General features: G+C 42.0%; 1 protein-coding gene across 1 annotated transcript in view; it reads left to right on the top strand.

Annotated features, from left to right (window-relative positions):
- The first annotated feature begins 980 nt into the window (after nt 1-980).
- Nucleotides 981-14,649, top strand: part of LOC109320861 (centrosomal protein of 128 kDa-like) — a 76,771-nt gene continuing 63,102 nt past the window's right edge. Inside the window, exons 1-3 of the mRNA XM_019551140.1 lie at nt 981-1,140; nt 6,441-6,602; nt 9,496-9,582. Coding sequence (XP_019406685.1) covers nt 6,450-6,602; nt 9,496-9,582 — 240 coding nt within the window. The 5' untranslated portion in view covers nt 981-1,140; nt 6,441-6,449. The remainder of the gene's footprint in view (nt 1,141-6,440; nt 6,603-9,495; nt 9,583-14,649) is intronic.

Genomic DNA, 14,649 nt, shown 5'->3' with positions numbered 1-14,649 from the left:
AGATCCTTATTATTGCCCAACAAAGGCTCCCGCATCTCCACGGTCCCGGGAGAAAAGGTTGCTCCAACCCCCGCGGGGTTTGAGTCATGTGGGGTTTGCAAAAAAAAAAAAAAATAAACTGGCTCATCGATTAACAAGTACATCTAAGTGCAGGAGCAATGGCATCGGAGACCCCCAGGGTAGGATTTTCAGCACAGCCGGGCTCAGGGACAAGCAAGACTAGCTACCCAGTACATATGGGCTAAACTCTCCTTTTACCCCACCCCAGACGCACTGAGCGCGGCAGTCACCCCGCCCCTGCAGCGGGGTACTAGGAAGAGCAGAACACGCGCCCTTTGCTCTAACTTGCCTGGCCTTTTAAGGAAGGGCGAGGCTTAGAACGGGAGCTTCCGCCTTGCCCTACCACTGGCGAGCCCATTGCACAGACACATACTTACCTGGACTTGGCCAGAGTCTTGCTATGGGCGGGGGACGTGCTCCCCAGGGGAATTGTCTCTGATATGTCCTCCATAGGAGGTCTATATTGAGCAGATTCTTTTTGGTATTGGGTGGTGGAACTGGAGCGTGCTCCATCCACTCCATGCATTGACCTGGTATTGCAGTGCTTCCAGGACCGGTGCAAAAAAAACAGAAAAAAAAAAAAAAAAAAAAGCTTCCGCCTTGCGGGGCTTCGGGCGCGTCGCAGGCCGGTTGTCACGGGGAAGCGCAGGGCCTCCTGGGAGGTGTACGTGGGCTCCTGTCGTCGGGCGCTCTTGAGGCTGGCGGACTACACGTCCCATGGGGCTGAGTGCCGCGCAGTGCTTCCAGGACCGGTGCAAAAAAAACAGAAAAAAAAAAAAAAAAAAAGCTTCCGCCTTGCGGGGCTTCGGGCGCGTCGCAGGCCGGTTGTCACGGGGAAGCGCAGGGCCTCCTGGGAGGTGTAGTCCGTGGGCTCCTGTCGTCGGGCGCTCTTGAGGCTGGCGGACTACACGTCCCATGGGGCTGAGTGCCGCGCAGCCTGGAGCCCGGGACGCCGCGCTCTGCCTTTGGCAGGGCGGCTAGTTCAAGTTGCCATAGCGGCGGGGCGGGGCGGGGCGCGGTGCGGTGTGTCGGGCGGTTGGTCGGTCGGTCGAAGTCGTGGGCTGGGGTCGCCGCGCCGAGGTGAGGACGGGGCGACTCCTTTCCCTGTGAGCATTAGCTTCTCCCCCTCCTCTCCCCTCCGGCTGACGTCATCCTTTAGCGACCCCCCCGGGGGCTTCAGGTGTGGGCGTGGGCGTTGCGCGTGTAGTTGTGCGCAAGGGGTGGGGGATACGAGTGGCTGGGGCGTGTATCGAGGTAGGGCTTGGTTGCAGGGATGGAAGCAGGAGTGTGTGCGGGGCAGGGGGTGCGCTTTGCAGGGGTGTGTGTGGTTGTGTGTAGGGGTGGGGGGTAGGAGTGGCTGGGAGATAGGGCGTGTGTGTGCAGGGGCTGCCTATGTGTGGGCGTGGTGGTAGGGCGTGCAGGGATACGGGGCGTGTTGTGCAGGTGTGTGTCTATGGGAGTGGGTGTGCATATGCAGTGGCAGGGGGTGCACTTTGGGGAAGTGGGTGTGTCCATGTGGTGTGTGAGCTTCTTCAAGAAGAGGCCTCACAAACGAGACACCCAGACACAAAACTTCCTTCTTCAGTTCTGACCATTGACTCGGCTTCCTGCTGTGTTGGCTCTGGCACAGGGGCAGTTCTCTTCAGCTGCTGCCGCCATTCATGCTGGTGCCTTCTGCTCCTGGGTTGGCTGTAAGGCTGAAGCTGCAGCGACAGTGAGGACTGTTTTTTATTAAGTCTCTCTTTTAAGGTCCATTTCCCAGGAAATTGCAGCCAGTGCCATTTTTTGCAGCAAACTTGGAGGTTGATGTTTTTTGTGCTTTCTGCAAAAATCTTGAAACTGTGATTTAAGTAGGATGCTCTGCACAGCATCTTTAAGCTTCACTGTCCACTTTGTAACTTAATTTTATTCTGGTTAACATTACAGTTACTAATTGCAACTATTTTTCACTTCTTGACACAGCTAAAAAAGGTACAGTAAAGGAGAAGCAGCTGTCGAACTGCTGAAGTTAGGAGCGTTAAAACCAACTAACTTCATATATTCTCAAGACTTCTCTCATTGTTTTTAAGATTTCTAATAGGGGGGCATCAACTGACTATTGGATGCCTTGAAAATGCTAATCAGTAGTGGGGCTACTAATATGGCAACACTGATGGTTTTACGTATACTTACATTGTTTGCGTAAGTGTGTACTCTAAACGCATAGCATAGCTTCAGGATTGAAATATGCACTTAAGTGGAGTACTGTATAGTAATGAAGGGACTGATTTCCTTATTTTCAGCACTGTTAATTGAAAAATCTGCTTCCTTTTAAGCTATTTTTGCTTTTGTCTTTTCCCATGCTACTTTCTGTTTATTTCTCCTTTCTGTATTTTTTTTTTCTGCAAGAGCTCCCAGTTTCCATTTCCACTTCATTTATGTCATCTTCCTTTCCCTTTCCCACTCCTGTTATAATGACCATCTGTGGCCTAGCTAATATTGCCTGTGAAGAGCCATTGTTAGACATTAAGTTCATGTTCCAATGGGCAGGATAGCTCACAATCATTAGACGTCTGCAAATGTCTACTGCTATCTATAGATGCAGGTAGATATAATTATGTAGGTTTACGTTCACTTTATATTAGGAACTGACTTTACATCTCAGCCCACTTTGAGCCAAAACCACCCTAACCTCAATCACTGAGCTCCAGTATGCTGATGAGGCTGTAGTGTGTGCTCGCTTGGAAGCAGACGTTCAGGCAGTTGCTGACATCTTTACCAAGGCATACAAAAAATGAGATTGAAGCTTAACACTCAGAAGACAAAGGTCCTCCATCAACAAGCTCTTAATGATCAGTCCCCAGCTCCAAAAACTCAGACTTATGGTGAGACTCTGGAGAAGGTTGAGTATCTCCCATACCTTGGAAGCCGCCTCTCGCAGAAGGTTGACATTGATGAAGAGCTCTAACGTTGCTTTAAGAGTGCTAGTACAGCCTTCAGATGCCTGAGAAAACAGGTGTTTTAAGATCACATCAGATCTGAAACCATGCTCATGGTCTATCAAGTGGTCGCGATCTCCACCTTATTATGTGGAGCTGAGATGTGGACAACATCTAGGAGATAACATAAGTCACTGGAGAAGTACCATAGATACTGCCTGTGGAAGATTCTTTGAATCCAGCAGGTAGACAGACACCAACAGTAGTATCCTCTCGCAAGCAAACAACACGAGCTTTAAGATGATGATCATCCAACATCAGCTGCACTGGGCCAGCCACATCATCCAGATGTTTGACTCCAGACTCCCAAAGCAAGTCTTTTTTTCCCAGCTCAGTCAAGGCATCTGATCTAGAGGAGTGCAGAGAAAGCACTTTGAGGACAACCTTTAAGCCCAACTTGAAAAAATGCTACGTAGATATCGACTTTTGGAAGACGATTGCCCAGGTCTGCCTCACATGGAGGAAGAGTCTGCTGCAAGCATCTCAGTACTTTGAAACCTTATGACCACAACAGGAGATGGGGTGGAGGGTGGGGGGTGGAAATGGGAGTTGCAGAAACTGCGTTACAGACTGGGCCAAAAACCCAGAGCCTTCCATGTGCTTGAGTTGCAGCACAGCCCGTCAATACTGGATTGGTTTTGTCAGCCATCTCTGGACCGACAGAAAAGATGGTCGTGGAAGATAATCATTCTCAACTGCAAGGGACTGCTGATAATGATAGGAGTGCTTTATTTGGAACCTAGTAGGGGTTCCCAATCTGGGGCACAGGTACCACCAGTGATATGCAGACAACCTGTTAGTGGTATGCATTAACAGATTTATTATAATTACTTTATATGACAGAAATTTGCTGGTGGTACTTAAGGTTGTATCATTTTAAATTGGTGGTACTTAACCTGTCAGAGCTTGGGAACTGCTGACCTAGAGGGATTTAAACTTGCATTTTTTTGTTGTTGGTTTTTTTTTTTTTTTAATGGAAGCTGATGTCCTGGACAACTGATACATCATGTAGGCTTTGTAAAATGTGTTTGAATTGATAGTTCAAGTTTGTACTTAAAAGTTCTCAAGGTTTGAATTGTACCCGCTAATAAAACAAGAATATAATACATACTCATTTTAATTTAACTAAATAACTATGGAGAGAATGCTATAGAGGCATCTCTTTTAGAAAGCATATATGCATTTTGGAAGCACTGTTTAATTCTTAGCAAACTGAGTCGAGATCTGTGTTTAAACCCCTGATTTTTGCACCAGATTTGCTCTTTATCCAGTTTTGCTTTTGTCTCAGTTTTTGTACATGTAAAATAGGAATAGTGATTCATTAATAAACACCATCCTTGTTACAAAGCTTCTGTACAAATGCAAAATATCGTTACTGGTTTAAAATTAAAACCCTTTGTCTGTAAAACTTACCATGAAATTAAATGGAGAAAAAGGTACTCTTCTGTGAAGAGAGCCTTTGAAAAATTAAGGTATTTTTATTAGCGCATCTATAATTATGGCTTTTATTTCAAACCTTGTAATAGTTTAGTTTTGTTCTCAGTTCAAAAGGTAGATTTACAGCTACTAAGAATTACACAGTACAACAACATAGCAACTTTTTTATAGTTTACAGAACTGCTAGATTTTGCATGGAAGTTGTAAAAAGACACATTTCCTGCTTGCAAGAACATAATCTAAATTTAAGATATGACAAACAACAGTGGAAGATGAAATGGAGAACAGCAAGTAACGTTACAGTATATAGTTAGTTATTTTAAGCCAATGCATATTTTGATATTCACAATTTCTTTTATTGAGCTATCTACACAAACATTTACATAATTCATTCACAACTCTTTTCTATATTCATTTGAATTACTAGGTGAAAACATGATGGAGGGATTTAGATTTTGTTTTTAGGTACTCCTTCTAATAAAAACAAGAAAGGGCCCACTCAGGATTTGTTCCCATTATGTTGGGCACTGTAAAAACAAAGATGTAAGTGTTCCCTGCTTGAAAGAGTATTAAAGCTAACTGGACAAGGGAGACACAGGCATTGTGAAGCGATGCTACTTGCAAGCAGAGCGAACAGTGTGATGGCAAAAAATGTCATGTTGTCTCATGGCTTTATTTTCAATGTATGAATCTATTTAATTAAAAACCTTTACTATCTTGGCCCACTATGCTACCACACTTTTCTTTGCAATATAAAATGTTAGTGTAGTAGGCTAGAATAGTAAAGATGCTATATACATGCAAGGGAACATGGAAGTGGGAGTGGAGGGGTTGGGATGAGATGCTTATTGAACATCTGGACAAAGAGGTCATCAAGGCAGAGGCAAAGCAGGCAATCCTATAGCTTAGGTATAATCAGTTTTAAAATGTGGATGCCCAACAGTGAAATTTGAGCAAGAAGATTAGAAATCTGTGGTGATTACTAGATATGAGGAGATGTGTGTATCTGAGAGTACATTCAATCAAATTGATAAAATATTTTTGAAACCCTGAAAAAAACATATTAAACTACTTTTCCCAGCAGTAAAATATAAAACATCTTGCTTGCAAAGTGGAAAGCAGGCACAGAAAGGTTGTAATGCCTGGAAAGGAACATAGATAGTCTGAATCCTAGGAACCTGCTTAATTAGTAGAAATAAATACATTTCTAAACAGTAATTGCAAAATACATGTTTGTACCTCATGTATGCTTTCAAAAGAATCTATTTAAAGGCAGGTTTGTCTGAGTAATTCTGCTTTCTTTATTTCTTGTTGCTACCCCTTCTTAAACTAAAAGTTAGCTCCATTAACAGTATTTCTTAAGCGTTTGTCTGCCTGTCTCACCTGAACTTCTTATCCCTTTTCCATAGTGTTACCACTGGTTGATGTGTTGATAACTATGCTTTTAGAAGTGGGATTATGACTTTAATCTGGAGCAAACTGATTTGGGGAAAAAAACAGATCCTTGATTTTTCTGCAATATTTTTCTATTGTATTAAAAGAAATTTTGTATCTCAAAAGAGAAAGTATAGGCAAAATTTCTATTTCAAAATGAGACACAAGTTGTTTCTTTAAAGGTATTGTTTCCTTCTTTAGTAGAAAAATGAGTAAGTTTTTTCATAAAGAGAACTCCATTACTTTTTATTCTCAATTCCTATTTTGTAATTTATGTTAGTTGTTTGATACTCCCAGGATCATCAGCAAGTGGTAATATTAATAATTGGATTTTATTCTTTTCTTCCCATTTAATACTGCAGTCAAATGCCCCATTTCATTAGAGTGCTCAATAACGGCCTTTGCGTAAAAAAAAAAAAAATTATATATGAGTGGTTATACACTTGTTATGTAAATAGGAAAAAAAATAAGACAACTCTGAGTCATAGCATTCTGAATTTTGAAGGCTTGTCCTTATTTTCTTCTTCTCAGGATTTCAAGATGTCAATGGCAGAATCATCCAGTGATTCAGATAACTTTCGTCGGCATCGAGTTGGAAGCCAGGGCCCACTAAGGGCGACACATATCAGAGCTCGAAACCATGGCACCGAAGAAGTTACTGAGAAGATTCATACTTTAGCGAGCACTTTACAGGTTATTAGAAAGTGGCTAAGTGCTTTGCAAATTGGTTATTTACCTGTCCGAATAAAATGCTGTAACATTCCCTATTGAAAAGATTTAAAAATGGTTTTTATTAAATGATCTTTATTTAAATGATTTTAAAAATGATCTTAACATTTAAATTGTATGACATTATAAGCTAATAATTGTTCTTAGCTTAGGGTGGTTATCGGTGAGAATTTCTGTAGGTTACAAGGTACATCTGTGCAAGGGTACCCCACTTCAGTGATGCCCAACCGGTCTAGCCACATGAGCTGGATAAGTCACACAGGACCAGTTTGTGAGTGGATTGGGCTGGTGTATCGGGTTGGTTTGCAGTCTGTGCTTGTGGATTAATCCTACATGCCGATTTGGGCCTTGAGCACCCCATGAATTGACTTCACTCACCACATCTGGCTGCAGACTGACCCTGACCCTGTGTACTAGCCCACAAAGATCCCCAGAGATGTAGTTGGCAAGCACCACGCCCAGAGTAGCCTCAGCACACTGGGTAGTGCCAGCTGCTGTTGTGTCCAAGGTGGTAGTGTAACTAGCTACTGCTGGGGCAGTAGTTGTTTTTGCCATTGTTTTGCCAAAAGCTGAGCCTGGGGCTGTTGCCTTGGTAATAGATACCCCAAGCCAAATCAGGCCCTCAACTATTGCTGGTAATGCCTGTAAAGAAGAGAATCCAAATTGTATCTCCTGAGGTATAACTCAAGAAGATTGTTTTCTTTCTTTTAACTTGCAAGTAGAGCAGATTTGCATGGGGATAACTAAAATAAAATAAAAATAGAACACTATAGTATAACAGGCTTACAATGCAAGTCTAAAATTCCAATTTTAACAGGGGCTTGATTTTAGGTGCGACTGTTTTGTCATTACATTTCTGATACTTGAGTGAACACCCTCATTTTTCACCTTTCCTCCCAATCATAATTCCCCGCTTATAGGCTTATGATGCTGTGGCAACATGTTGGGGGCGCTGGTACACCCCCTCACAGCAGCATTCCCCGGTTAGGGAGTGGGCAAGTGCAGCAGGCAAGGGCAATGGCACCTCCCCCTGAGAGTGCTGGCTGGAGAGTGGGGGCGCCAAGAGAAGTGCTGCTGGCCCTTCTGGGCACGTCCCTGGCCTTCCCAGGCATGCCGCTGGCATTTCTGGGCAGTGTTCCCTCTTAGAGCCAGCTTAGAGGGAATGCTGCTTCTCGGTTGGCATGTGTGACCAGCCAAGGGGGCCCCACAGGTCAGCCATGGGGGGACCCTTCCTACCCCCTGGTCGCTGACTGGCTGCTGGTGGGGCAAGTGCCCTCCCTGACCCAGGAGGCTCTAGTTGCCCATGCTATGATGTGATCCAGTTTGCTTTTAACCTAACCTGTTTTTTGTAGTGTTTTTTGTTACAAAGCACAAAACTTGGCAAAATTAATTTAGAGTCTAAGATTGTACTTTCACACAAGGAAACAGATATTGTAAGGATAAGGATGTAGGTGGTCTTGCCTAGTAGTTAGGCCACCAGGGAATGGCCATAGATAGGAGATGGAGTCCAAAGTACCCAAAACAAAAGGGAATTCTAGAGCAGAGTCTGAGTTGCAAGCCGAGTCAGGGTTTGGGAGTCAGGGACCGAGTTACCAAAGCTGAAGGGAATTTCCAAAAGCTAGAGTCCAGAAGCAGAGCAAAGCAGGGTCTGAAGTCATTGATTAAGAAACTAAAGACTACAGGACCCAGGGAGTCTTGCCACAGTAGACCTCGCAGAACTGTTGGCTGGCTTCCCAGCCAACAGTTGCCACTGGTGGACTTAAATGGGGAGACTGCTATCCATAGCAGCTAATCAAGTACCTGTAACAGTGGCCAGCTGATTCATTAACTGGGGTAGTGCAGTCAGCTAGAGCATTGGGTAGGCTTGACCAACTAGGTCACTAATCCTAGCTGGGCTACTTGGTATATTATGACATATATTGTTTATGCTACCCACATGGGGAAAAGAATCCAGATCCCTTGTCTGTAGTCTTATACCATAATCACAAAATCTCACTTTCTTTTTTTCTAAAAGTTTATGTAACCTTTGAGAGAGGTTTATATACCAAATCTCAAACATTTCAAGTATTTGGGATTTGTTACCTATTGCTCCAAGGTCTTTCCTTCTTGTTTGATAAATTTGCAACTAATTTTTTTTTTCTTCAGTTTACCCATGTGTGAAATAGAGAGACGTTATTATCTCAGAGAGATTACTTTATGGCTAGGCTAAATGAATAACTTAAGATTCTTAGATGAACGATTTTCATACAGCACGGCCAAAACCTTCAAACTTGATTGTTTGGACCTAGACATTTAATGTAAATCAGTGTTGTTCAACTCATCCATTCTGCAGGGCTGGAATTTGTCAGCATCCGTGTTAGTTGCTGCCACTACCAAATCTACAATAGCACCACTCCTGCTGCCGCCAAATTTCTAGCCTTGTTTCCTGCCCTGCAGCTAGATAACATGGCTCTATGCTCTTGGAAACCTGGCAGTAGGATGAGCAGTAGTAGTGATAATCACAGCTCTGAGAACCATGGCAGTAATTAACACTGGCAGCACTCTCCACACTGCCAAATTTTTGTGGACTCATTGTGGGGCCATGTGAAGCAGGTAATAAGGCTCTACAGGTCATGTCTTGGTCACCCCTGCTGTAAATTATTTTTCAAAGGTACTGAGTACCTCTATCTCTCTCTGGCTTTTATGGGAGTTGTGGATACTCAGACACTCTTCAGAAATCAGACCTGTTATTTTTGTACCTAAAAATAAGATAAAGTTAATAAAGTGATACGTTCATTTGTTTTTAAAGAAGATTTCTGGTTTAACATTCTGTTTTTTCTTCACCTTCTCCCCAACCTTTCTCCTGTTTTTTCTTAAGGATACCAACAGAAACCTGAGGCATGTTGACCAGATGCTAGGACAGTACAGAGAATATAACAGGGAACAGACTGAAGCCATAGCAACTGTGAGCAACTTTCAATGTAACCTAATTTCTTAACCCTCTTCCATCTTTTTAATGTTAATTTGCTAGTTGAAAATGGATAGTAATTGGCAAATATAAGAGCAAGGGAAGGGGGAAAAGACAGATGAGTAGAGATACACAGGCATGAGTATTCAGATAATATACCTTCAGTGGTTTACTGTACTATGTACCATCTATTGAAAGCTTCAGTTTCTGAAAGCATTAGTTTCTGTATTACGTACCATCTATTGAAAGCTTTAGTTTCTCTTTAGAATTTGGAATCTGTTTTAATAAAAATCTTGAGCTGGGATAAACACATGGAAAAGGTAAACATTAAAGCAAAACAAGGCTTGGGTGGAATTCTATCCTTTTATAATAAGATGGGCAGAAGGGCTATACTAGCAGCACTATATAGGTCTATAGATCTAGGGTACCAGTCCATCCTATTATATGGACAGAACTGTGGGGTGCTGACCCTATGGTTCACTCAAAAACTGGAAAGATTTCTAATTACTTTTAAGGTGACTTGTCTCCCTATTGTAGAATTTGATAGAGATGTGATCTGAAACGGAGCTGGTTGACCTGAATACTTCAACTCAGTTAAGAACTCTAAATTATTAGATAAAAATTTAGAATTTGTACTAGGGATATGAAACATTAAATGATTAATTGTTTAATAGATAAGTGCAGTGAAAACCAGTTAGCTTGTTGGTTATCCTATAGCTTGGGGCAGGTGCAATCTGGCAGCCTCTAGGTCAGGGTCAGGCAATTATAGTAGGTGGAGAGCTGGTTACTGAGTTTTGGTAAGCCATCGAGGGCCACATGACAGGCAGCCAGGGGCAGATAAATATTTCTTTTCTAAATTTTGTGGGGGCCTCGCAGACCAGATAGAATGGGCTGGCATGCTGCATTTTGCCTACCCCTGCTCTAGGTGCCCAAGCAGGAATGAGACGGCTGCAGGGCAGGCAGGCAAGAGGGAGTGGGGAGGGAGGAGGAGGACTAGTACCCATAACTTAAGAGGAAAACAGGGAGCAGCTTAATGGCTAATTAATTAAGGAATTAGCTGGTCCTTTACAGGTGATCCATCCCTCCCAGTGCAGGGCTTCACCCAGGCTGTATTGTCTAGTTGGGCTTGCCTTCTCTCCCCTTCACCTACTCCAAGGGTCCAGTAGCAGCTCTCAGCAGCCGATGTTCCAAGTTGCTGTGTTATCAGTTAATTGTTGGACCCCATATAATTGGAGAAAGTTAAATGAATGTTTTCTTAAACAATATTTACATCTCTAGTTTGTACCCCCTATCAAATGACCTAAGAGAGGAGTTGGCAACATCCATCGCCTCCCCCTCACCCCCAGCCATCCCTTGTGCAGCTCCTCTTTGGCTAGAACCTGTCTTCACAATGCACCCAGGGAGTGGGGTGGAGGCTGTGGGAGAAGCTGCAGCAGCATGGGTTTAAATTAATAGATTCATAGATGTTAGGGTCGGAAGGGACCTCAGTAGATCATTGAGTCCGACTCCCTGCCCTGGGCAGGAAAGAGTGCTGGGCTCAGATGACCCCAGCCAGGTACTTGTCCAGTCTCCTCTTGAAGACCCCTTTCAGGTGTAAGGCTCTGGCAGGGTCACTACTTTGTGTGCTTGCATTGTGCTGTGTCCCATGTGTAGCCCAACTGCCAGTGGCCATGGTGCCAGGACTGCGCAACTGTACTGCCAAGAGGAAGCTTGGTGTGGGGGGTGGATGCGAGGGAGGGAGCGGAGGAGGCTGTGCACTCTACAGCCCAGCCCTGGCTGCGGCAGAGTGGATCGGCTTGGGGAACAGCCCTCCCTCAGACTTGGTGGCATTTGGCAGGCCAGATAGAGTCAATTTCTGGGCTGTATATGGACAGGATATGTTCTTGCAAGAATAGTGAGATATATGACTCAATCACTGTTTGTGATCTTGTTCATCCTTTGAAAAAATAAGAGGAAAGTGGATCTTTCCATTAGCGGAAAACTTTAAGTGCTGGGCTGTTTTACCTTTTGTGTGTGTGTGTGTGTGTGTCTGACTTTGTACCAGGTTTTGTTTTGTTTTTGTTTAGACTGGTAGATTGTGTAGTTTTATTTGTATCCTTTTACCACTACCCATAAATTATATATTTCTATTATTATATTTTGTGTAATGTTATTACATTTAGTGATAGCTGTAAATAAACAACTACTGCTACACAAGTCTGTGTTAAAACTAGGGAGTGTTTATCTATGAATTTAAATATAAAAATTTAGCATTTGACTATCTCCCTGCAATATAGCATTTGAGTTGTAAACATAATACAGCATAACACTCCATTTTAATTAGAGTTTCTAGCAGACAAGAAATCTTATTTTTAATGTTATGATTTTTAACATGGCAGTATTGGCCCTACTGACTCCCAAGTGCTTCAAAGATTAAGTGCACCATTTAGGCTCAATCCATATTTACTGTAACGAAAAGCAATACGCTGAGTTCAGTTGACTTTGGGTCAAGCTCTGTAACAGTTTTAGGTATTGTAACATCCTCTTTGTTCCCTTTGAAATGAAGGTCTCTCCACAGCTACCAATTGTAAAGAGACTTGGCAAGAAAGCCGTTACAACAAAACAGGTGCACAGCTGTCAAGTGCCATGGATAGGAGTAGTCATTTCAGGTTGCAGTGTTTTCAAAATAAGTAATTACAATCTTAGAAAATAATTCAAAAAGAATTCCAGGTTTTTCTAGGTGACAAGTCAAATCTGTAAAATGAGAATGTTTCATAGTTGTGCAGTGGAAGAAAGAATTAATTTATGCAGTTTCTTAAATTTGTCATTAGTCAAATTTGACATGTATTAGTTACCCCATAATACATGTAATATCGCATTGCTTAATTCAGGTGTCTGTAACTCACGTGAGATGGAAGAATTCCCAAGTCCAGTTTACCTCATAGTTAGTTGTAAATCTGCCTGGAATAGCTTCTTTTCAGAAATCAACTTCAACTTCAAGGTTTATGTTTGCATGACAATGTATGATAACTGGTTTGAACTATTTACTTGGACAGTACTACTAAAAAGCAAAAATTCCTAAGGAAAGGCGATTCCCAGATACATTCATTAACATGTATTACATTCATTACATGCTGTAAAAAGGTAGTGGAAATGTTAAGGAAAAAAGGTACACAATCTGGATACAAAGTGAAATTTTTGAGTGACATGTTTGGTTCCTTTGGCTGTAATCTGCCAAAATAAGTCCTTATTTTGCCCTGCAGCAACCAGTTCCTCCCACATTCTCATCTGATACTGTGTTGCCCTTCTATCTATTAATATTTTACAATTTCTTTTAATCTTATTGATCTGCTAGAAGCTGGCACAATCACTTTTGGATTTATATTCCTCTAAGACTTCTGTTAAGGAGCCTTTAGCTTTAGAGCAGTCTTCATCAAACCATGTTTTATGCCACCAATGCCAATTTCCTGCAAAGATAGTCTCTTCTGTGAGATCATTTTCCAGCTGTTGGACAGCTACTTCATATTGAATACTTGCTTCCTGGGGTTCTCTTTCCTTTGAGACTACAAGATGAGTGAGCTGAGAGAGTGTCTTTAAGTAGGACAACACAGTTCTCTCAACTCATTCCATTTAATTTTCTTATTAATGGTTTCTAATATGAGGGCTAGTTGTGTAGATGGGGAAGGCTCCTCATATTATTAGAATTATGTATTATTAGTATTATGGAATTTTTAGAGAGAGGGGGAAGTGGCCACTCTTCACACACTAGAATTTCAAATGATTTGTACTTATACCACGCATGGTTCTGTTAGTGTATGGTCTATCTACTCTTGCTCCTTTAGTAGTAGCAAATGTGAATGCCCCACATATATATTTTTTAATTGATTTGTTAAGTATTCTAAAATTCTCTTCTGCAATAAATTTCAAGAGGCATCACCTTCTTCATTTAATGTTTTGTCACACTTTAAAAGTTGAGTCCAAAATACCCAACAGAACCCCTAACTAGCAAACTCTATGATCGTAGGCTCTACATATCCAAGGTTAAGCTCTGCTCTCATTTTTGTCACTAGAATAACTTCAGTAGAATTACCAGTTGTTTTGAATTTATACCAGTGATATTTTGTGGGCAAGACAAAGGCTAGATATCCTTGCCTTTGACAAGTATTTTGAGGATCTTAGAGTAGTTGGGTACATATTTAGAAGAAAAGAAGATAACAGCTTTCCCTTTTAACGTGTTTTATTTTAATGATGTAATGAATGCACATTAATGTAAAAGCTAGTAGAAGTGGAAAAAGGTTCACGTCTCCAATAGAATTAGTGTTTGTCTGAGAACTGAAAATTACAAGCAACTTTTATTCCAGATATGAAGAAATTGTTTTGAATGCTATAGGGAAGTGCTAGTTTCGTCTTAGTCTAAGGTAATTTCTTCTTGAAGTCTATTTTGGTTTATACAGCCTGGTGTTCTACTCAAGTGCTTCAGTTCCTCCCCAGTTTATTATGGATGGTTGATTTAAGTTGTTTATATAGTATAGCAGCCTCCTTCCCATCAAAAACAAAAATCCCAAGCCCACACTCCAATAAACAGCATCCTTGTAAAACACTAGAAACCCCAGGGCAATCATGGCACAAATTAATATTTAGCCTGGTAATGCTGATTTGAATGTAGGCTGGAATGATGGAAGGAGGAATGTCCGCCTATATTTTGTGAAAGCTAGGGAGTTGTTTAGAATATATTTTTGTAGCATGCAATGGATGCTTTTATTATGGTACTCAGCTTATCTGTAGCTGATATGCTGGTGACAGCAAGTGTTTGGCATGTTAATAATGAAGAAAAAGGTAAGGCAAGGAAAACGTGTAGAAATTGTGTTCGGGTTCCTGTAAGATGAGGCTTGAGTCAGATCAACATTTTCCTTTTGATACTGGATCAGATTAATGGTCCCTCTAGCTCAGTGCTCTGTCTCCTACCATGGCAAATAGTAAATTCCATATAGGGACAATTTATGTATAGGGGATGTCCAATATAATCCATCCCCTGTCATATTCTTCCAGGTATCAGACATCATTGCTTTAGGACTGTCACAGGGC

Source organism: Crocodylus porosus, unplaced genomic scaffold (assembly GCF_001723895.1).
Source record: "Crocodylus porosus isolate Cpor-Errol unplaced genomic scaffold, CroPor_comp1, whole genome shotgun sequence".
Classification (NCBI taxonomy): Eukaryota; Metazoa; Chordata; order Crocodylia; family Crocodylidae; genus Crocodylus; species Crocodylus porosus.
The sequence above is the reverse complement of the archived record's forward strand: the minus strand, read 5'-3'. Positions and strand labels throughout refer to the sequence as shown.